A 23,043-nucleotide genomic window follows, 5' to 3' on the forward strand; every position below is an offset into this window, starting at 1 on the left:
TTCTCTGGGTCTCATTTTTCTCAAATATAAAACCAGGATGTAATTCCTGCTGGCAACATTGTATAAGGGGAGCTTGGTTTTTGGATTAAGACAAATCTGCGCTCAAGATATAACAGACACAAGGTTTTGTGTCGGTTATTGCTGAGTCTCTTCAGTTTTCTCAACTGAAAAGGGAAGTATAGAAGACCTCTGGGTTTCTTCAAGTAACCACCTCTTTTCTTCAGGGGAGGGAGGTGTGTAGGTGTGTGGGTGTGTTTGTGTCTCGCCCCATCCAAACGGTTCTCCTGAGGCTGTGTGTGTGGCCCCAACCACATGGTTCTCCTGAGGCTGCCAACACCTTAGGGTTCCAGCCCCAGGGGCAGGTGATCTGGCCTAGACAATAGTGTCTCATCCCCCTCACCTAAGTGGCTGGTCCAAGCTGGGGAAATGTGACCCTAGAGCTGTGATCATATGGAGGGACATAAGGCCACACACAGATGTCAAGATAAGAGATAGATGACCTGGTTCTGTTAAGCCCCTCAATTCACACCTTTGCTTTCCAATAAAAAACTTTTTTTTTCTTATGTTAGTCTGAGTAGGTTTCTGTCACTTGTAATAAAAAATATTCTTAACTGATGCAGGAAATATACCACCTACCTCAAAGAGTTAATATGACTGGTACAAAGTAAGTTCCAAATAAGCATTTGCTAGATGAACAAAGAAATGATGATCACACAGCAAGCACTCACAAATGTTAGTTTTCCTCCTCCACCCACTTCCCCATCTCAGGGACTTTGCAGAAATCAAATGAAATAATGTATAATTCCTTGCAAAGTGTTTTTAAACAAGTATAAGAGACTATAATTATTTCCACCATAATCGGTCTGTGAGAAGATCGAGAATAAGAAAAACCTCTTAAGACTATGCCTATTTAGTGTCTATTCTATTTTAGAATAACTTACGTGATATAATAATCAAAATTCCACCACTGAAGAATATTATACCATTCAGTTTCATTTTGACCATGGATCACTTGCACAGATTTTAAATGCAACTAGAATTCATGCTCTAAAGTCAAATATGGGGCCCCCTCAAGCTGAAGATTATATATAATGACCCCAAACCTAATGATTAAGAAACCCTGGGGGTGGGACCAGCACTTGGTTTTTCACAAGCCCTCCAGGTGATTCTGATGCACAATCAAATTTGAGAACAAATGTCTTAACATGGATGTTTCTGTCCCAACCTCAAGCCCAACCCCGTCAATCTTTAGTCATAATTACCAATAACCAAAAGGCCCCTTCCATTAGCCTTCAGCAATACGGGATCTTTTAAACCTTGTTCAAAATAAATGTCATTCCAAACCCAGCACTTAGTGTTTCTCTCTCAAATTAAGCAAGCACTAGAATTGTCACAAAGGAAGAGTGAATAAAGGCCAGGGAGATACACACAAGAAATTTAATAATTATCACTGGGTGGTAGGATTACAGGTGATTTTTATTTTCTTCTTTGCACTTTTTCTGAACTTCCCCAAATTTCTATAGCTCACACGTTTAAAACAAGCTATTTAAAAAAGCAGACTGGTTAGTGTCAACTAGGGGGCCTAAAGGCAGCCCTTCCTAAGACTCAGTTACCTTAAGGATGTTTTGGCACTCAACGAAGTCACTGTGGAGGTGGCTGGTTGCATACAGCTTAAGGAGTAGCTGAGGAATTCCACTCCACTTGGATTGTTTGTCCCTCTCTGTCAAAAACGTCTCAGTGAACTGTAAATTAAAAGAGAGAAAAAGAGGGAGAGAAACATTTTACTGGTGAGGAAAGATCTACTAGTAGATAGGGCAAAAGAGAACAAATGCTGCTGAGATCACCTCAGCGATAGGTTGGCGAAGGGAAGGTGGTGTAGAAGTTAAAGAAATAAAAGGATAGAGAGAGACACACACAAGAGAGGAGAAAAGATGGGACCAGGGGACTCACAGCTTCTGGAACCGAGAGCCTCGACCCTAGTTTCTGCATCGTATTTATTGGAAACTACCCAACAGCTGTTTGCTATCAGGATGGCAACATCATCTACAATAATAGGGAACGGCAACATCTACAATAAGGCAACATCTACAACAGACAGGTGCAACATTTACAATAAGGCTAAACTCTTTTACCCACAAAATGCCTCCCAAACCCACCTAGGACAAACCATTCACAGGCCTCTTCCTAGAAATCCTCAAAAGGTCCCCAATAACATATAAACTAAAGTCCAACTCTTTGCATTCTGAATCAATGCTCTTCCTAACCTGTCATGTTCTTTTCTTCCAGTCTCGTTTTCCCCAATGCACAGACTAGGCTCAAAATGTACAGTTTCTCTCCATACCTCTCTGCACATGTTCTTCCTGCTGCCTAACCTAGGTAGCATAATTACTGGTTCAGGTGAGCCCCTCCTCCTATAGACCACAAGTTCCTTCAGAGCAGGTACCAGACTATGTTCCCCCTTTCCTGCAACAAAGTTCCCAGCCCAGAGAAGGCACTAATACAAATGTGAAGGCATGAAAATAGGAATGACACAATAACATATAAGTTAATTAATCATAACACAGTTTCCACTATCACCTTTAGAACGTACCAATACCATGAAACAAATGTGAATTATTTTCATGTGCATTTTTCCTTCAATCAGACAAAATCTCCTTGTAACATTTAGTACAGGACAGGCAGGTCTTCAAGAAAGTTTAAGATCTACCAAGACACATATCAGTTCTATGAAACTGGACAAGCCCCATTATTCTTTCTGAGCTTGTTTTCTTGGACTGCAAAAATGCAGATATTACCAGGGAAATGGGAGCTATTGAGATGTTAGTGACAGTGATTCCTGTTACAGTGAACCAAAGGAAATTACCGTTTCTACAGGTCAAAATTATTGACTATCAGCAATTTCATAGCATTCAAGCAAGCCCAAATCACTGCAAGTCCCCCAAACAATGGTAAAACAGCTTTCATTTCCTTGAAAGAAAAAAAAAACAACAACAGTTTTTATGGGATTGGCAAAAGCAGTGCATACAGGGAAATTTACAGCTGTAACACCTATATTAAGAAAGATCTCCAATCAGTAATCTAAATTTTCACATGAGAAACTAGAAAAAAAAGGAGCAAACTGAACCCAAAGCAAACACAAGGGAGGAAGTTTTAAAAGATTATAGCAAAAATAAAACGAAATAGAGAATAGAAAAATAGTAGACAAAAACCCAACAAAGTCAAAGTGAGGCAGGCTAATTTAGAAATAGAACAACGAATCTAAGACATGGCAGCAAAACATGGCCATGAAACACATGGCCATGGAACTCTACATGGAAACCCCTGAGGCAAAGACCCCACCAAAAGGCTGCTGGAAGAACCCCAGGAGAATGCTCCATTTGAAATAAGATTTTGTCTTGGGTCAAGGGAAAGCCCCAGATACTCTCAAGGGGCCTTATCACTGCCTGCCACCCCCGCCCCAACTGATGAGTGAAGTAACCAATCAAAACAGCAAACTGCTGGGACCCACCCCCACCCCCAACATTAGCAAGGGGAAAAATAATTAATGGTTTACGAAGTAACCACACAAGCAAAACCTCTCTTTCTCTGCCCGGAGCAGACTGCACCTACACCTGGGGATCAGTAATGTTATTTTCTCCCATTTCTATTCTTTTCTCCCATTGCCTTAATAAACTTCTGGCCTAACTAAATCAGCATGTTCTTAAATTCTTTTATGTAACATAGCCAAAAACCTAGAGGAATCCAGCTACAAAAGTTGATTCTTTGAAAAGATCAACAAACTGAAAACTTTTGCTATACTGACCCAGAAAAAGAGAAGGCTCAAATTACTACATTCAGGAATGAAAGAAGTGACATTACTACACACTTTACAGGAATAAAAAGGATTATAAGGTAATATGATGAATAACTGTATGCCAACAGATTACCTAGATGAATGGACAAGTTCCTAGTAACACACAACTACCAAAACTGACAAGAAGAATTAGAAAATGTAACAGACTGAATTAATGATTAAAAACAACAAAAAACTACCAACAAAGGAAAGCCAAGGACCAGGTGGCGCTACCATTTAAATGGTGAATTCTACCATTTAAAGAATTAACACTAACCATTCACGAACTCTTCCAAAAAAAAATAAGAGGGAACTCTTCTCAACTCATTCTATGGGACCAGGATTACCTTCATTAATTTTTGTCTTTGTTTACTTTTTGTTTTATTATTATTGGAATAATATAAATGCTCTAAAAATGACTGAAGTGATGAATGTACCTTTGGTTTTGATACCAAATCCAGACAAACACATCACAAGAAAACTAAGACCAAGAGCCCTCACATATATAGACACAAAAATCTTCAACAAAATACTAGGCAAACCAAACCTAGCAACCTATAAAAAGGATTACACACCATGACCAACTAACTGAGCTTTATTGAAAGAATGCAAAGTTGGTTCAACATATGAAAATGAATTAATGTTATACACCAAATCAAAAAGCAACATGATCATCTCAAAGAAAAAAAAAGAGAAAAAAGGCGTTTGATAAAATTCAACACCTCTTGATAAAAACACTCAAAAAATAGGAATAAAAAGGACTTCCCTCACCTATAGTTTTAAAATAAAAGTAATAACCTGATAAAAGGTATTTATGAAAAACCCAGAGTTAACATAATTAACAACAAAAGATTAAAAGCTTTCCTCCTTCTAAGGAAGAATGCAAGAAAGTCTGCTCTCACCGCTTCTATTTAATATTCCACTGCATATTCTAGCCAGAGAAAATAGGCAAGAAAAACAGCCGCTTTGGATACAGTCTGGCTGTTCCTCAAATGATTAAACATAGAGCTACTACATGACCCAACAATTCCACTTCTCATTAAATACCCACAAGAACTGAAGACACCTGACCACACAAAAACTTGTATAAGAATGTTTACATTATAAGTAATAGTCAAAGGTGAAAACCCCCATGTCCATTAACGAATGGATAAACAAGATTTGGTATATCCACATAATAGACTAGAATTCAACCACAAAAAAGAATGAAGTACGGATACCTGCTACAACATGGATGAATCTTGAAAACACATTTTGGAAAGTGAAAGAAGCCAGCCATATAAGGCCACAAATTATACAATTTCATTCATATGCAATGTCCAGAATAGGCAAAGCAATAGTGACAGAGCAGATTAGTGGTTGTCAGGGGACAGGGGGAGGTGGGAATGGGGAATGACTGCTAATGGGTACAGAGTTTCTTTTGGGGGGGATGAAAAGGTCTAAAATTGACAATGGGTGCATAACTCTATGCATATACCAAAAACTACTGTCTTGTACACTTTTTTAAAATGGGTGAATTCTGTAGTATGTGATTATATCTTAATAAAACTTATAAAATTTTAAAAAAACGGACCTAAGGAAATTTGTTGAAGGGATGGAAATGTTCTAAAACTGGATTGCGGTGATGGCTCCATAACTATGAATTCATTACAAATCTCTGAATTGTGTACTTGCAATGGATGAATTTTATACTATATTAGTTGTACCTCAATATTGTATATACCTATACAATAAATCTGGAGGGAAAAAAGAAACCTTAAAAAAAAAGAGAAAAGAGAGAAAAAGGAACACAGTATAAGTGGGACATTTAAAAAGTAAATCCTGGGGAAAGTGGACTTGGCCAGTGGCTAGGGCGTCCGTCTACCACATGGGAGGTCCGCGGTTCAAACCTGAGCGTCCTTGACCCGTGTGGAGCTGGCCCATGCGCAGTGCTGATGCACGCAAGGAGTGCCCTGCCACGCAGGGGCGTCCCCCGCATAGGGGAGCCCCACGCACAAGGAGTGAGCCCCATAAGGAGAGCCGCCCAGCGCGAAAGAAAGTGCAGCCTGCCCAGGAATGGCGCCACCCACACGGAGAGCTGACACAGCAAGATGACGCAACAGAAAGAAACAGATTCCTGTGCTGCTGACAACAGAAGTGGACAAAAACAAGAACACGCAGCAAATGGACACAGAGAACAGACAACTGGGGGGAGGAGAGAGAAATAAATAAATCTTTAAAAATAATAATAAATAAAAAAGTAAATACTGCATTAACATGTGTGGCAGTTTGAAGTTATTTTATGACTCCCCAGAAGAGAAAGATTATATTTGTGAACTAATCCATTCCTGTGGGTTTGAGACCCTTTCAAATGGACTAGTCAGTGGAGCATGACTCATGTTGGGTCTCTGCCCTCTTGGTGGGTCTGACAAAAATGGAACACAGTAAAAGGAAGCTGCCATAGTTGATCCTGCATGTGAGAGAAAGGACTCTGGGTTTGCCCACAGCTGAGCCCAAGGAGAAAAGCCCCTGAGAGGCTCAAAGAGCAGAGGCCCAGTATCAGCCACATACCTGATAGCTCACAGCTAAACTCTGGAAGAATGCATAGCAGCCAAAACTGATAGAAGAGGCCTGGAAAGAGACAAGCCCTATCTATGACTGGTTGCCCCTAATGATGTCTCTATTTGGACATTTCACAGCCATGGAACTGTAAGGTTTCACCCCAAATAAATCCCCTTTATAAAAGTCAACCCATTTCTGGTACTTTGCATTGGCAGCCTTTGGCAAATTAAAACAGCATGCAGGGAAGCGGAATTGGCCCAGTGGTTAGGGCATCCATCTACCACATGGGAGGTCAGTGGTTCAAACCCCAGGCCTCCCTGACCCGTGTGGAGCTGGCCCACACACAGTTGCTGATGCACGCAAGGAGTGCCATGCCACACGGGGGTGTCCCCTCGTAGGGGAGCCCCACGCGCAAGGACTGCGCCCTGTAAGGAGAGCCGCCCAGTGCGAAAGAAAATGCAGCCTGCCCAGGAATGGCACCGCACACACAGAGAGCTGACACAACAAGATGATGCCAACAAAAAGAAACACAGATTCCCGTGCCACGGATAACAGAAGCGGACAAAGAACACACAGCAAATAGACACAGAGAATAGACAACCGGTGGTGGTGGTGGGGGGAATAAATAAAATAAATCTTTTTTTTAAAAAAAAACACAAAAAAACAGCATGCACCTTTAAACTCAATCCATAAACTCAATCCAGTTTTAGAACATGTGAGTTTTCACCTTTTGGCCTACAATGAATAATGCTGTTGTAAACATTCTTGCACAAGTTTGTGTCGTCTTATGTTTTCAGTTCTTATGGGAGTCAACTTGCCTATTCTGGACATTTCATATGAAAGGAATAATATGTGGCCTTTTGTGGCTGGCTTCTTTCACTTTCCAAAATGTTTTCAAGGTTCATCCATATTGTACCAGGTACCAGTACTTCATTCTTTTTTTATGGCTGTTACGTTCTATTATGTGGATATACCACATCTAGTTTATCCATCCAGGAGCAGCTACCTGTTTGAAGTTTATATAAATAGAATAATATAGTATATACTACCATACCTCTGGCTTCCTCAGTTCAATGATATGTATGTGAGATTTATCCATACTGTAATTCAGATCTTAGACTTATTTATAAGATTTATTTTTAAATGGAAAAAAGTTAGATGCACAATAGTTTGTATAAAATGATACCAACTGTGTAAGAAATTGCTTTTCTAAAATTAGAATGTCTCCAGAGGGACACCCAAGAAACTGATAACCATAGTTGCCCCTTGTAGCAGAACTAGAGGGTTCTAGTAGAAGTTATAGTGGGCTTTTTGCAAGGAAGATTTACTTTCTCTGCAACCCTCTTGCACACATGCATATGTAACCTATTCAAAAAACATCACCTCTGGGGGGAAGGGAAGTGTATAAAAGGGACTTTATAGTACTTATTATAGCTTTTTGTAGGTCAAATACTGAATAATTAAACTCTTTGAAAAAACAAGTTTTGGCACATTTGGCACACTGCAAATGCTTAAAAAAATGTTATATTTTTTACTCTATTTCCAACCTACCTAAACTTATCTCCCAACTTTCTCCCACACAGACATTTTACTTTCACCCCAGTCTTCTAATAACCAGTTCTGAGGACTTTCTCAGTAGAGTTCTTAGTGGGAAAGTATCTCTGCTACTCTCTTCAAAGTCTACCCATTCTACAGAACCAACTCAAGCCTCACCTTCTCCATGAAGCTCTCCAAAGTTATCACAGCCCAAATTTCATAGAAGAGAATGATGTCTTTTAAAATAGGATGATCCTAACACTTAGTCCAATATTTTTTAGAGGAAATAACGTCAGATGATAAACCTGAATTATGAAGTTATTGTTATATTTTAATACATACTTATATAAAGTAAATGAATAAAAAGACCATCAACAATGCATATCATAGTTAAATTTCAGACCCTCAAAGATAGAGACGATCCTGCAAAGCTTTTAGGGGTGTAGGGTAGAAAAATAAGACATACACAAAGAACCAGGAATCAGAACGGAATCTCTCAACAGTTACACTGAATAAAGAAAGACAATGGGGAAAGCAGACTTGGCCCAGTGGTTAGGGCATCCGTCCACCACACAGGAGGTCCGCGGTTCAAACCCTGGGCCTCCTTGACCTGTGTGGAGCTGGCACAGTGCACAGTGCTGATGCACGCAAGGAGTGCCCTGCCATGCAGGGGTGTCCCCCGTGTGGGGGAGCCCCACGTGCAAGGAGTGTGCCCTGTGGGGAAAGCTGCCCAGCCTAAAAGATAGTGCAGCCTGCATAGGAATGGCGCCGCACACATGGAGAGCTGACACAACAAGATGATGCAACAAAAAGAAACAGATTCCCATGCTGCTGAAAACAACAGAAGCGGACAAAGACGACGACGCAGCAAACAGACACAGAGAACAGACAACCGGGGCGGGGCGGGCGGGGAGAAAAATAAATAAAATAAATAAATCTTTAAAAAAAAAAAAGACAATGGGACACCATCATTAAAAATTTAAGGGAAAATAACTTTCACCTTAGATTCCTATACTCAGCTAAACTACACAAGTAAGTGTCAGACAGACTAAAAGACATTTAAAGATATGCAAGGTATACTCTTTTGGGGGAGTCTACTAGAGAATGTTTTCCCCCAAGAAAAAGGAAGACACAGGTTTCAGGACACATGCAAAAACATGAGGAAAGTAGATCAAGTCCTCTGGATTAGGTGAAGGGGAATCCTAAGAATTCAGCTGTATAGAGTAACCAGTTAAAACTGGAGCAGGAGGATGGAAGGCTCCTGTAACAGTTTGAAGCTGGATGAACCCATAAAATCAGGTTTTAAAACTAATTCATTCCAATGGATGTAAACCTAAAATATGTAGCATCTTTTGATCAGGTTTCCTCAGTTAAGGGCCTTTTGATTAGGTTACTTCAGTAAGGTGTGGTCCAGGGTGGATCTTAATTCTCTTACTGGAATCCTTTATAAACAGGATGAATATGGAGAGACAAACAGAGAGAAACCCACAGAAGCTAAGCGACAGCCACAGAAGCAGGAAGCTGAAGGCAAGGAAGCCCAGAGGAGAAAGCAGAGCTCAGCAGATGCCAACATGTGCCTTGCCACAAGACAGAAGAGTCCAGGATTGCCAGCAGCCAGTCTCCAGGAAGAAAGCATCATCTGATGATGCCTTGAGTTGGATATTTTTCTCAGCTCCAAAACTGTAAGCTTATAGACTAGTAAATTCCCATTGTTAAAAGCCAACCCATTTCTGGTATATTACATTTCAACAGCCTAGCAAACTAAAACAGCATCCAAAAAGTATTAAAAAAAAAAAGTTAAAAAAAAACAGGAGAATAAATTATAAGTATACAGACGGCAAAATACATCTTAAAAGGATGATTATGTCAGTGAAAGAAACCAAACTCAAAAACATACTGTATCATTCCATTTATATGATAGTCTTAAAAGCATAAAAGAATAGGGACAGAAAACAGATGAGTGACTTCCAGGGACTAGAGGTGGAGGAACAGGATGACTACTAGAAGGGAATTTTACTTCTAATCATGATGGTTATATGACTGCATGCAATTGTCAAAATTCATGTAACTACACTAAAAGGGGTGAATTTTACTATACATATACTATACCTTAATAAAAAATGGGGGAAATGGGTGCTTTTAACTCTAAAGGAAAAAAAAACTTTAAATCACACAAAATATAATTGTAGTACACTATGACACTGCGGAAAACAATATTTACATCATAATCATCACCATCATATAAATATTTAACACAGCCAAAACTGTGATATAACTATACCAGGAGTTTGGTGGAGATGAAATGTGACATAAAATGCTGTGAATTAAATCCTAATCTTCTATAAGAGGAGAAAACAGATAATGTCTAAAATTGAAAAGTTAAGAAATAGCCTTGTAAGAATGTTATTTAGAAGTACTGGCTCTCCTGTTTCCTGGACCCTTCCCTTCCAAAAGAAACAGCTGAAGTGTAGATGGTTGTTGCCTTTGGAGTGTGGGATCTGGCGGTGGGGAATAAAGCAGAGTACTACTGTTTTCTATTCCAAGTTTCATGATACCCAGAAATACTGGAATTTCTTTTACTACCTGTATTAGTCAGGGTTCTCAGAGAAACAGAATCAACAAGAGATTATCTGTCAATAGTATGTGATTTTACAAGAGTTTCTCACATGACCGTGGGGATGCACAAGTCCAGGTTCTTCAGGCAGGCTGCAACCAGGGGCTCCAATGAAAGTCCAATGAAGGTTCTTGACGAGTTCTGGGAGATGCTAGCTGTCCAAACACAAGCTGGGAAATTCTCACTCAATGCTGGAATCACTTCCCCTTTTAAGGCATTCAACTGGCTAGATAAAGCATCACTCATTGCTGATGGCAAGCTCCCTGACTAATGCAATTATAATCAGCTATCTATGATTTACCACTACAGTAAAGTCAATGGTGATTACAGTCCATAAATGCCCTTGTATTACAGTTAGCCCAGTGCTTGCTTGACCAAGCAACTGGGCACAATTACCTAGTCGAGTTGACACATTAGCCTAACCATCACAGTCCACCCCTTGTCACTTGGCAACGATACACATTACCTTAAACTATACTTAGTCTCTAAGTAAAAACAGTAACAAACATGCATATATATTTTTTTCCACCTAACAATGTTCAACTCTCCTGCGTACAACCGGAAACGCATTAATTCCTTACAGAATAGGGTGCAAGTTCTTGGATAATATTTACTCTTAAACTTGACATTCTCAAATATTATGACATGAAACTGATAAAACTTGTTATATGACAAGGGAAAAGTTTGGGGAAGAAAAAGAAATTCATTTTGTATACATATACAATCGTCACAATGAAACAAGGAAGAAAAATTCTTGTCCATTACAGTCCTCATTTCTGTAACTGGTCACGTGGTCAAAGTTTATATTTATCACTTCCTTCTTCCACTACCCATTCCATGTTTCCATTACTCTCAGCAAGCACTTCAGCTTGCTGTGGTTCTTTGCCTGCTGAGGTGACCCAAACTTTAATTCCTGAAGATTCTGGGCCAGTTAGTCCTGCTTGGACTGGATTGCTCCAATTTTCCATTGACTTTAATCATAGGACATGGCAGTACTAGGAGATGCCCTAGAGGATCTCCTGTATTCCAGGCAAACTCTTCTTTACCCTCATTTTATTAAGACGCAGTCTTATTTCCCCTTGATAAAATCGTCACCCCAGCCAGTACAATAATCCCCTTCTTTGACTGTTGATTCAGAAGTAAGAGGGGCCCAAAGTGGGCAGGTGGCAGTTTTAACTTCCATTTCAATGGAATCATTGTTGTGTTCCCTGGTGATAGCATTCCTCCTTTTGGAACTAAAACCTGTAGGCCAGCAGACTTTGAGGTTGCAGGGACAGGAAGCAAAAATTTTCCTAGTGGGTCACTAGGGGTAATAGTGAGTGGTGCGACTCCCATTTCTACCTCTTGATTCCTGGATCCATGGATCCTGGTTACGGGAGAAACAGTACCATAGAATGGATGCTGATTTAGAGCATACACAGCCTCTTGGAGAACACTGCCCTAGCCCTGCAAGGTACTGCCACCTAGTTGGTACCATAATTGAGTCTTCAAAAGGCCATTCCAGGGAAGCGGTTGTGGCTCAATCAGTTGGGCTCCTGTCTACCATATGGGAAGCCCTGGGTTTGCGTCCTGGGGCCTCCTTGTGAAGGCAGGCTCGCCCAAGCCGCCAAGTGCCTCCGGCCCCAGCACCGCAGAGTGCCGCAGAGTGCCACCCAGCCGTGGACAGCCGACTCAGCAAGGTGATGCAACAAAAAGGGATACAAGTAAAAACAGAAGAGCGCGCAGCAAATGAACACAGTGAGCAGACGACAAGCAAGCCGCAAGGGGGCAGGGATAAAAAAAAAAAAGGCCATTCCACTGTTCTATCAATCCACCTGCTTCAGGGTGATGGAGAACATGGTAAGACCAGTAAATTCCATGGGCATGTGCCCATTCCTGAACATCATTTGCTGTGAAATAGGTTCCTTGATCAGAAGCAATACTATGTGGAATGCCATGGACTGTTAGCAGCCTCTTCGTACTGGAAAGGGAGTTGTTAATACCCTTGAGTTCAATGAGAGTAGAAAGCCAATTGCAAAACTCCCAGAACCACCTCAGACACCCCATGTTTAACACTCTTTCCTCAAGAACTACGCCCAGTACCAAGCTGTATTAGTCACGGTTCTCTAGGGAAACAAAATCAACAAGAGATATCTGTCAATAGTATGCAATTTTATAAGTCTCTCACATGACCATGGGGGATGCACAGGTTCAGGTTCCTCAGGCAGGCTGCAACCAGGGGCTCCAATGAAAGTCCACTGAAGGTTCTTAGAGATGCTGGCTGTCCAAAAATAAGCTGGGAAATTCTCACTCAATGCTGGAACCAATTCCCCTTTTAAGGCATTCAACTGACTGGATAAAGCATCACTCATTGCTGATGGCAAGCTCTCTGACTGATGTAATTGTAATCAGCTACCTATGATTTACCACTGCAGTAAAGTCAATGGTGACTACAGTCCATAAGTGCCCTTGTATTACAGCTAGCCCAGTGCTTGCTTGACCAAACAACAGGGCACAATTACCTGGCCAAGTTGACACGTTAGCCTAACCACCACATTACCTTTACAATATCTTATAAGGCAATTATTCCCATTTAAAAACAATCATTTGGATTTTGTCATCTTTGTGAAAAGCTAAGCATCGTCATGAAAGAACTGCCATCCAGTCTTCTCAGCTGAATTATTGACAGGTGTTATATGGGTTTTCCTCTTGCAATACTTGTGATTTGCCAGTTTATAGCAATGGTAATCTCTTATATCATACATCCTAAACTGTTAATCTGTTTAGTGAACATGATATTTCCAGTTTCCATTGACTTATTTTGCCTTTACTGCTTTTCTTTTTAAATAATGGCTGAAGTCCATAAACATAAATATCTTGTTTAGTCCTAAGTATAAGGCATCTAATGCCTCAAAATAGCATATGAGGATATACAAATGGCCAAATACATGAAAGATGCTCGATATATTTAGTCATTAAAGCAATGCAAATCAAAACCACCCAGTAGGATGATTATTATTTAAAAATGGAAAAAAATAAGTGTTGGAGAGGATGTGGAGAAACTGGAACCTTGGTGCATTAGTGGGAATATAAAATGGTGCAGCCAATATGGAAAGTACCACAGCATAGAATTACCATAGGACTCGGCAATTCCACTCCGAAGTTCAGATACTTGCACACCAATGTTCATTGCAGAATTATTCACGCTAGTTAAAAGGTAGAAACAACTCAAGTGTCCGTCAACAGATGAATGAATGGATAAACAAAATGTGGTACATACCCACAATAGTATACCACACAGCTGAAAAAAGAAATGAAGTTCTGAGACATATTGCAACATGGATCAACCGTGAAAACATTATGCTGAGTGAAATAAGCACGTCATATAAGGACAAAGGTTGTATTATTCCACTTACATGGAATATCTAGAAATACCAAATTCCTAGAAACAGAAAGTAGATCTTACTAGAGGATGGGGGAAGGTGGGGAAAGGGAGAATTGCTACTTGGTAGGTACAGAGTGTTTGGAAACTGGAAATTTTTAACTAAATAAATATATTTATTTCATACTAAGTGCAAGTAGATAGCCATCTTAAAAGATAATTAATGAAAATTAAATACCTTGTTAGGTTATTCTGCTAAACAATGTTAACCATTGCACATCTGTGTCTGTCTTAATGAGATTAGGAGTGAATTTTAGGACTTGTTAATACAAAAACTGTCTGTTGAAATTAATGGTATTTATAATTTTCATTCATAAGAATATATCCTAACTAAGGAGTTTTTCAGTACCAAATTACCTTAGATACCCAAGGGAAGAATGTATTAAACTTCAATCCCTAGGTTTCACAAATAACTAATGGTGAAAATGGGGCTAAAACAATTAGTGTCTATTAAAATAATAATTTTTAAAAAGACCCTTAAAAAATCAATCTTAAAAAAAATTAAGTACCACCTGGGTAGAATTTAGATATGCCAATAATCACGAAGGAAGCAAAGACTGGCATTTGGCAAAAAAAAACAGGGATCCTGTAACCCAGCTTGTCACCAGACTGCCAAACTGAAGGAGTATCTCTAGAGGTGGTGGGGCATGTCCTGTAATACAAATAACACTGCCCTAGAATCTAGGATTTACCCAAGTCTATCCCTTCCATCAACTCCTACTGATCATGCAGGGCCTGCACACCCATCGTAAGGATTCTGGATTTGCTTCTAACTGCAATGGGATGCCATTGGAAAATCTTAAGCAAGGGATTTATAAGATCTGATTTAATTTTATGGCCCTATGCTGATGAATGTTAAAGAGCTCTATAAACTTTGAAGCATCACTGTACCAGCATATTTTAATACCATGACAAAGGGCAGAACTGAAAGGGACAAAAATAAATAAATAAATAAATAAAAATAATTAAAATCCAAGTAAAGCAGACTGATTCTAAATCACGTGGCAGGGAAGCGGACTTGGCCCAGTAGTTAGGGTGTCCGTCTACCACGTGGGAAGTCCGCGGTTCAAACCCTGGGCCTCCTTGACCCGTGTGGAGCTGGCCCATGCACAGTGCTGATGCACATAAGGAGTGCCCTGCCACGCAGGGGTGTCCCCATGCAGGGGAGCCCCACACGCAAGGAGTGAACCCCGTAAGGAGAACCATCCAGTGCAAAAGAAAGTGCAGCCTGTCCAGGAATGGTGCCGCACACACACAGAGCTGACACAACAGGATGGCGCAACAAAAAGAAACACAGATTCCCGTGCCGCTGACAACAACAGAAGCGGACAAAGAAGATGTAGCAAAGAGACACAGAGAACAGACAACCGGGGCAGGGGGGTGGAGGGTAAGGGGAGAGAAAGAAATAAATTTTTTTAAAAAAGACTCAATTAAAAATAAATAAATAAATCATGTGGCAGTCGTCTTCTCCCAGGCTTCTCTCTTAAATTCCACTGGGAGATGGAGAAGACTTGGGGAAGATAAGATTTGGTGGGAGAGGAATCAAGAGTTTGGTTTTTACCACATTCAGTCTGTGATGCCCAATAAACATCTAAGTAGAGATGCTGAGAAGGCAGTTGGATATACTCACATGGAGGTAAAGGGAATAATCGGGATGGAAATACAGATTTAGAATCCATCAGAATACAGAGTATTTACTAATAACAATATTAGCTCATCCTTTACATCATGCGATGATTCCAACACCATTTTAAGTTCTTTTTATTTATTAACTCACTTGGCCTTCACTCCAACCTTAAGAAGTTAGGCCCTGTTATTATTCCTATTTTACAAATTAAGAAATTGAGACATAAAGAGATTAAGTAATTTACCAAAGACACACAGCAAGTATGTGCCAGAATGAGAATTCAAACTCAGACAATCTGATTCTGGAGCTCTTTAAAGCCATGGGATGTTTAGGGAGTGAATACAGACAGATACAGAGGGCCACTGAGCCACAGGTATAGAATTTCAATTCAAAAAACTTATTCAGTATCTATCAAGTGCCTGGTACTGTTTCAGGATCTGCAGATACAAAGAAAAATAAGACAGTCCCTTAAGAAGCCTAGTCTAATACAAGCCAATACTGACTATTTACTGAATATCTACAATTTGCCACATATTGGCTAAGCTCTTCAGATATATTATTTCATTTAATCCTCCTACCAACCTTATATGTTGGTAGTAATATACACTGTGGCAGTTTGATATTACTGATGAATTCTAAAAAGAAATATTGAAGGGCAGATAGGTCTCCATGTTATCTTCATTAGAGTTCTAGGCAGGTGATTCAAACTTAACTGCAGACATAGTTCCCACATCTGCATACAATTATTGATTATTACAATAACCAGCTTAATCCAGGCTCAAGAATATTCCAGCTGCCTTCAATCTCTCAACCTTATCCCATTTCAATCCATCCAGCACTGGAAACAAGTTTCCTAAAATGCTTTAGAACCCTGAGGATTATCAGGATAGGTATTTAGGAACAAGTTACCTAAACTCTCTGAGTCTCATCTGTGTTATGAGATGAGTCCTAACACCTAATTCAAAAGATTGAGGATTAAAGACACTATAAACCTTGCACTATGTGTGATCTAAAGCATGTGCTCAGTAAAGATTAGTTACCTTTTGGTCTGCCTCTACATACCCAACTCAGTAAGGAATTTTGATGACAGTGATGAGGTAAGTGAGGATAAATTATCCATCCTGCTTTACATTAGAGCAGTATTCTTCACTCATTCAAAAAATAAATAACAAAACACTAATCGTATATTGGGCATCTATTATAAACCAGATACCAAGTATAGCATTAACTAATTGCCCTATTAGCTCTTACTATGCACCAGAAATGTGTGTACTTAACACTTTACACAATTATCTCCTTTGATTCTCACAACATCCTTAAGAAGTAGATTACTAATTATCATTATTTTACAAATGAGGAAACTGAGGCACAGAAGGAAAACTTGCCCAAGCATAAAAGGGGAGGGGAGAACTTTGAAGCCAGGCCTGCCCCGACTCGAGAGTCCTCACTCTTAATCATGACCCTCCACATTGGCAAAGCAGACACAGTCCCTACACCTATTGGAGCGCAGCCTAATGTGGGAGACAAGCGAGAAAAGGGCAGACAACAAAGAAATATGTAATTAAAGACTAAGAAAATAATGTGAAAGAAACGAATTCGGGGTCGTGACAGAATAACAGGATCCTACTTTAGGTGTGTGTGCGGGTAAGTGGTGTCAAGGAAAGGCCTCTGTGAGAAAGTGTCATTGGCGATATGCTTGGGAACCGTTTGGGGGCTGCAATGACCCCCCGCCCAATTCACGGGGGAGAAACTCGAGGCCCTTAAAAGCTAAAGCAAACTTGCCCAGGGTCCCCGAGACCTGTAGACGTGGCGCAGGGAATGGAGGATCCAGGCACTGGGCCCACGGCTCGTACACGCCATCAGTGCCCACAGCATCCCAACGCCGCTAGGCCCCTTACCCGGGGCCTCTAGCCAGCCACTGCCCACGGCCCCGACACGAATGACAGCTTCCGGGCTGCCCACAGGGAGGCCCCGCAACCGGCTCCGTCCTGCGGCAGTCTGGAAAGGCCTCTTCCCCGGCCCCCTGCCAGCTCCCGCCCGGTCCGCCCCGCCCCGCCCCTCTGGGCCAGCTTCGTACCTGCACTGCCCGGACCAGGCCCCGGCCTGTCAGATGGCCCTGCCGCAGCTGCAACAGAATGTTCCCGGGCCGCGGCCGGCCGCCCCACCCACCCCAGGCCGCTACAGTTGCAGCTGCCCGACGCCCTCGGCCGGCCCCAGACCCAGCCGCCGCCGGAGCCGCCGCCATGACTCCTCGTCGGACAAACAGGAAGCAAGAGGCTCCGCGGCGGCGGAGATTTCTACGGGGCGGCGGAGGGGTCCTCAGCGCCCCCAGCGGGCCAACGGCGGAGGCGCAAGCCGCGTGGCAGAAACGTACGCGCCGCAAGGGATGCTGGGAAATGTAGTCTCACTTTGAGGTGTGCCGGTTGTAATGAGGCATGTGGTGTTGAAGCACCTAGCAACTGTAATTTTTCTGACTCATCAGTCCCGGGTCTCGGCGAGACAACCAGGTCGAAGACGAGTGACTGCGTGTGCACTTTCCCATTTCCTGCCAGTTTCGGGAAGTTGCAGCCAGCCGACCAGGAAAAGACGCTGAGCTGCAGATCAGGAGTCAGGTCGCCGTGTCTGATTTCTGCCTCTCTCCGCCCTGACTCGTCTGAACCTGGATCAAACCACCACATTCTCCCTCTGCGTCTTAGTTTCCTCGTCAGTTAATCGAATCAGTAGTTTCGTCAGTTAATCGAATCAGTAGTTTCTGGGAGCATATTCAATCGATCGATAGTTCCTAGGGGTCTGCTCTGAGCCCCATTTCGAGCTTGGACACCGTGGTGTGCAAAACAGCCTAGATCCCTGATAACATGTAAGGCAGTCCATATGAGAAGACAGCAAATTCATACGCCCAGAAATGCCCAGTAATGAATTGGATAAGCCACGAAGAAAAGGAGCACGATGCTATGAAAGTACTGAGGATGACAATAGGTTGTTGTGAAATTAAATTAAGTAATAGGAGGCAAAGGAATTGGTCATTGTGACGTCACATTCTCAGTGAGAGGAACAATACCCTAATTTCTCCCCAAGATAGTATATCCGTTCTACTCTAAGCCCACGTAATCTTTTTCTATTATTATTATATATTTATTTGGGGTGGGGGGGGCAAATGTATGTGGCAGGATGGAGTTGTCTCCTCCCCTATCCCCTTCCTACAAGGGGTCTTGTACCAGTGCTGAGTTTGATACCATAGGCAGTGGTGGAGATTGTGACTCATAACTAAGGTGAATGTAATCTATCGCCCCAAACAGACCACTTTTAAGATTGAAAGGACGCTATTAATACTTACAACAGACAGTAGACATAAATGGAACTGTCCCAGGCAAACCTGGGTTATAGTCAGCCATCATTATGCCCCATCTGGATCTTTTGATTTAAAAAAAAAAAAAAAAAAAGCCAAAATTCTGGGTTTCATGTGAAATTTCCCAATTCTGAGAACTGCATGGGCAAAATAAAACAAAACAACTTTCCCTTTTTGTGCTCCCTGGAAAAGGGACACCAAGAATAGATCCATGCATATTTGGAAGTTTAGCCTTTGGTAGGGAAGATGTTTCAAATCAATGGGGAAGGAAAAAAATAAGTTAGGTGTACTAAACACTAAACATTTTTTTTAAATCAAAGAATAGTTCCAAAAATTGGATTGCAGTGACATTTGTACAACCTTGTAAACTTATTAAAAATCATTGGGGGAAGCGGACTTGGCCCAGTGCATAGGGCATCCGCCTACCACATAGAAGGTCCACGGTTCAAACCCCCGGCCTCCTTGACCCATGTGGAGCTGGCCCATGTGCAGTTCTCATGCACGCAAGGAGTGCTGTGCCACACAGGGGTGTCCCTGTGTAGGGGAACCCCACGTGCAAGGAGTGGGCCCTGTAAGGAGAGCCGCCCAGGGCGAAGGAAGTTCAGCCTGCCCGAGAGCTGACACAACAAGATGGCGCAACAAAAAGAAACACAGATTCCAGTGCTGCTGACAACAGCAGAAACAGGCAAAGAAGAACACGCAGAAGTAGACACAGAGAACAGACAACTGGGGCGGTGGAAGGGAAGATAAATAAATAAATAAATAAATAAATCTTAAAAAAAAAAGCTACTTTAAAAAAAATCATTGGATTGAAAACTCAAAATTGGTGGAATTTATGTGTAAATTATACCTCAATAAAGCTGTTAAAGATCAAAGTATTAAAAATATTAGAAATGAATGTTTGAGAATACTTTTATGATTTTCGTATGGAAAAGGTCTTAAACATAAAACCTAGAAGATATCAATAGGAAAAGATTGATAAATTTGACTTCAACAATATTAAAACCTACTGTTCAAGACACTATGGAAACCATAAAAGGCAAGAGATATTTGAGAGTTAATATTATTACTCTAGTAATGAAAAATAAGTTTAAAGTTAAACTTTTAAAAAATTGTAGGTCCAGGGAAACGGACTTTGGCCCAGTGGTTAGGGCGTCCGTCTACTATATGGGAGGTCCGCGGTTCAAACCCCGGGCCTCCTTGACCCGTGTGGAGCTGGCCATGCGCAGTGCTGATGCGCGCAAGGAGTGCCGTGCCACGCAAGGGTGTCCCCCGCGTGGGGGAGCCCCACGCGCAAGGAGTGCGCCCGTGAGGAAAGAAAGTGCAGCCTGCCCAGGAATGGCGCCGCCCACACTTCCCGTGCGGCTGACGACAACAGAAGCGGACAAAGAAACAAGACGCAGCAAATAGATACCAAGAACAGACAACCAGGGGAGGGGGGAAATTAAATAAATAAATAAAATCTTAAAAAAAAAAAAAAAATTGTAGGTCCAAAATAAGATGGGAAGCAGCTCACTATACATTGTCAAGAGAAAAATACAGCAAGTTATAGAGATATAGGGATATTATGATCCCATTAATATATATTTCTATATTTTTATATGCATAGAATTATTTGAAAGAAAATCACTGAAAATGTTAACTGTGGTTATCACAGTGAAGAATGAGTTCAGATTATTTTTGCTTTATTATGTTTCATATTTTTTGCACAGGCTATGTACCAATTTATGCTCATGAAAAAAAGGACTTTTAATGTTAGAAATTAAGAAAAAAGAAAGGAAAGAAAAGGTATTTTCAGGAATACTACACTAGGCACAGGTGAGTGATCCTGCCAGATTCTTGTCTGGGCAGTAGCCGGCTTTCCCTGGGCAATCACAACGAGGAGACAAGACCCTGTCAAATTATAAAGTCCAAATGGCCATCTAGATTCCTTGGCCCTCATCAGGCTAGGGACAATTCTTTCCACTTCAACTTTGATCCAACTATAAATGTTACTGTCCATTTCTAAATTTCTAAATTTCCTCCTTCCAGCCTAGCCCAAGCATCCCCCAGAGCTGGCTCTTTACTGAGTCAAAAATGGTCGCATCCAATTCAGTCTTTAATGACACTATGTGACCAGGAAGTAAGGAGACAAGTTTCCAGAAACTTTTGAGAAAAGGGATTCTTTGCATTTCAACTGTTATACTCACGCGGTCTGTAGAAACCAGCTGTATTTCTCACCACTAGAGGGCCCCAAAAAGAGGCTAATCGATGTGAATTTGGGTCAGCACTAGAAAAAACAGGCTCTTGAACTGGCTAGTTTTATTCACAACAATCCCAAATAGTTTAACCAGACAGGTGGATGTTATTCAGAGAATATTACCTCTTATAAATGAACTGCCAAATTAATCTCAGTAGGCCAGACAGATTTTCCGGGGCAATATTTTAAAGTCATTTTTTTATTGTAGAGAAGTCATTTAATCAAAGCAACTGGCACAGTTATATTCAGGCCATAGAACAGCTGTCCCACATAACTACTCATCATTCTGTGGTGTTATTTTTGACAATGATGTTTTCTCACTTTTTTTTTAAAGATTTATTTATTTATTCCACCTCCTTGCCCACTCCCCACCCCCCATCTCATTGTCTGCTCTCTGTGTCCATTCACCGTGCGCGCTTCTGTGTCTGCTTGTCTTCTCCCCAGGTGGCACTGGAAAACGATCCTGAGACATTCCAGAATCGGAGAGAGGTGCTCAATCTCCTGTGCCACCTCAGCTCCCTGATCTGCGGCACCTCCCATTTGTCTTTCCTCTGTGCCTCTTTTTGTTGCATCATCTTGTTGTGCCAGCACTCCCCTAGGGCCAGTTCACCACACCGGCCAGCTTGCCTTCACCAGGAGGCCCTGGGAGTCGAACCCTGGATCTCCTATATGGTAGACAGGAGCCCAATTGCTTGAGCTGCATCTGTTTCTCTCACATTGTATTTTTCATGTACAGTCTCTCAATGATGTGATTAAAAAACATTTACTGACTACCAACTTACGGGCCAGGTGCTGTTTTAGGTGCTGGGAACATAATGCTAAATAAAAGAAACAAAAGACCCTGCCCTGATGGAATTCATATGCTTGTATAAGAGCTATCCTTTACTGCTGCCATCGGCCAAGAACCTTATTTGCATTACCTCATTTTCCCTCAGCATTTTGGGGGAAATTTTCAAATCTACCAAAAAGTTGAAAGAATAGTACTATGAACACTCATGCAATCTTTACTTAGACTTACTAATTGTTAATATTTTATCTTTATCATCTATTCTCTGTGTGTGTATGTATACACATACACTCACATGTATACACAAATATGTAGATAAGTATATATTAACATATATACATTGTGGCAGTTTGATATTGTTTATGAATTCCAAAAAGAGGTATATTATGTTTGTAAACTGGTCTCTTCCTCTGGGCATGATAACCCTTTGATTGCATTAGATTCACTGAGACATCGGATTAAATTATATTAAGATTAAGGCTTCGATTCAACCACATCATTAGAGTGTGACTCAGTGTTGAGTCCCAGCCCCCTTGGTGGGCTGATAAAACAGACTCTCACATGGAAGTAGACACACAGAGAAGATACACAGAGGATCCTGAGGCCCCGAGAAGAGAGATGAGCCTGATAGTTTACAGCTGACCTTGTGACAAGACCAGCACAACTGAGCCCCAGGAAGAGAGACAAGCCTTATGCCAGCCTACAGCTGAGATTAGAAGAAGCTGACCAGTGTACTGCTTTCAAATTAAATCACTGAGGAATTTTTACTGATTCTCTTAAAATAAGGATTTTAGTGCTTGCCATCACTAGATGAGAAGTTAAACAGCCTTTCTGTGGAGAGTAAAAATAATGTATATAAAGTAGAGAAATACCCAACTATGTGGCAAACTATTGTGTAATAAAAATTTGTTTAAAGTTAAAAAAAAAAAAAATGAAGAAGAAGAAGCTAGACCCATGGAGCCTTAAGAGGAAAGAAGGCTGAAACCTCGCAGATATTGGCAGGCATCTTGCTTCAACACATGGCAAGAGACTTTGGGTGAGAAAGTACCTCTTATGGTAGCTTGAGTTGGACTCCTTAGGGCCTTGTAACTGTAAGCTTC

The 23,043-nt window shown here is 41.2% G+C and overlaps 1 protein-coding gene across 3 annotated transcripts in view; it reads right to left on the reverse strand.

The window, feature by feature from the left end:
* The window catches only part of TRPC4AP (transient receptor potential cation channel subfamily C member 4 associated protein), a 93,141-nt gene extending 74,667 nt beyond the window's left edge, over positions 1 to 18,474 (reverse strand). The window contains exons 1-2 of one of the 3 annotated variants that reach the window (XM_058286962.1): positions 17,649 to 18,474; positions 1,614 to 1,742 (exon numbers count right to left, since the gene is read on the reverse strand). In XM_058286962.1, the coding sequence (XP_058142945.1) occupies positions 1,614 to 1,742; positions 17,649 to 17,816 (297 nt within the window). In that variant the 5' untranslated portion in view covers positions 17,817 to 18,474. Of the gene's footprint in view, positions 1 to 1,613; positions 1,743 to 17,469; positions 17,567 to 17,648 lie in introns of those variants that run through there. The other 2 variants (XM_058286963.1, XM_071211656.1) reach the window with 2 other exon arrangements.
* Between the last annotated feature and the right edge of the window lie 4,569 nt (positions 18,475 to 23,043).

This window comes from Dasypus novemcinctus, chromosome 24 (genome assembly GCF_030445035.2).
Source record: "Dasypus novemcinctus isolate mDasNov1 chromosome 24, mDasNov1.1.hap2, whole genome shotgun sequence".
In the NCBI taxonomy this organism is placed as follows: Eukaryota; Metazoa; Chordata; class Mammalia; order Cingulata; family Dasypodidae; genus Dasypus; species Dasypus novemcinctus.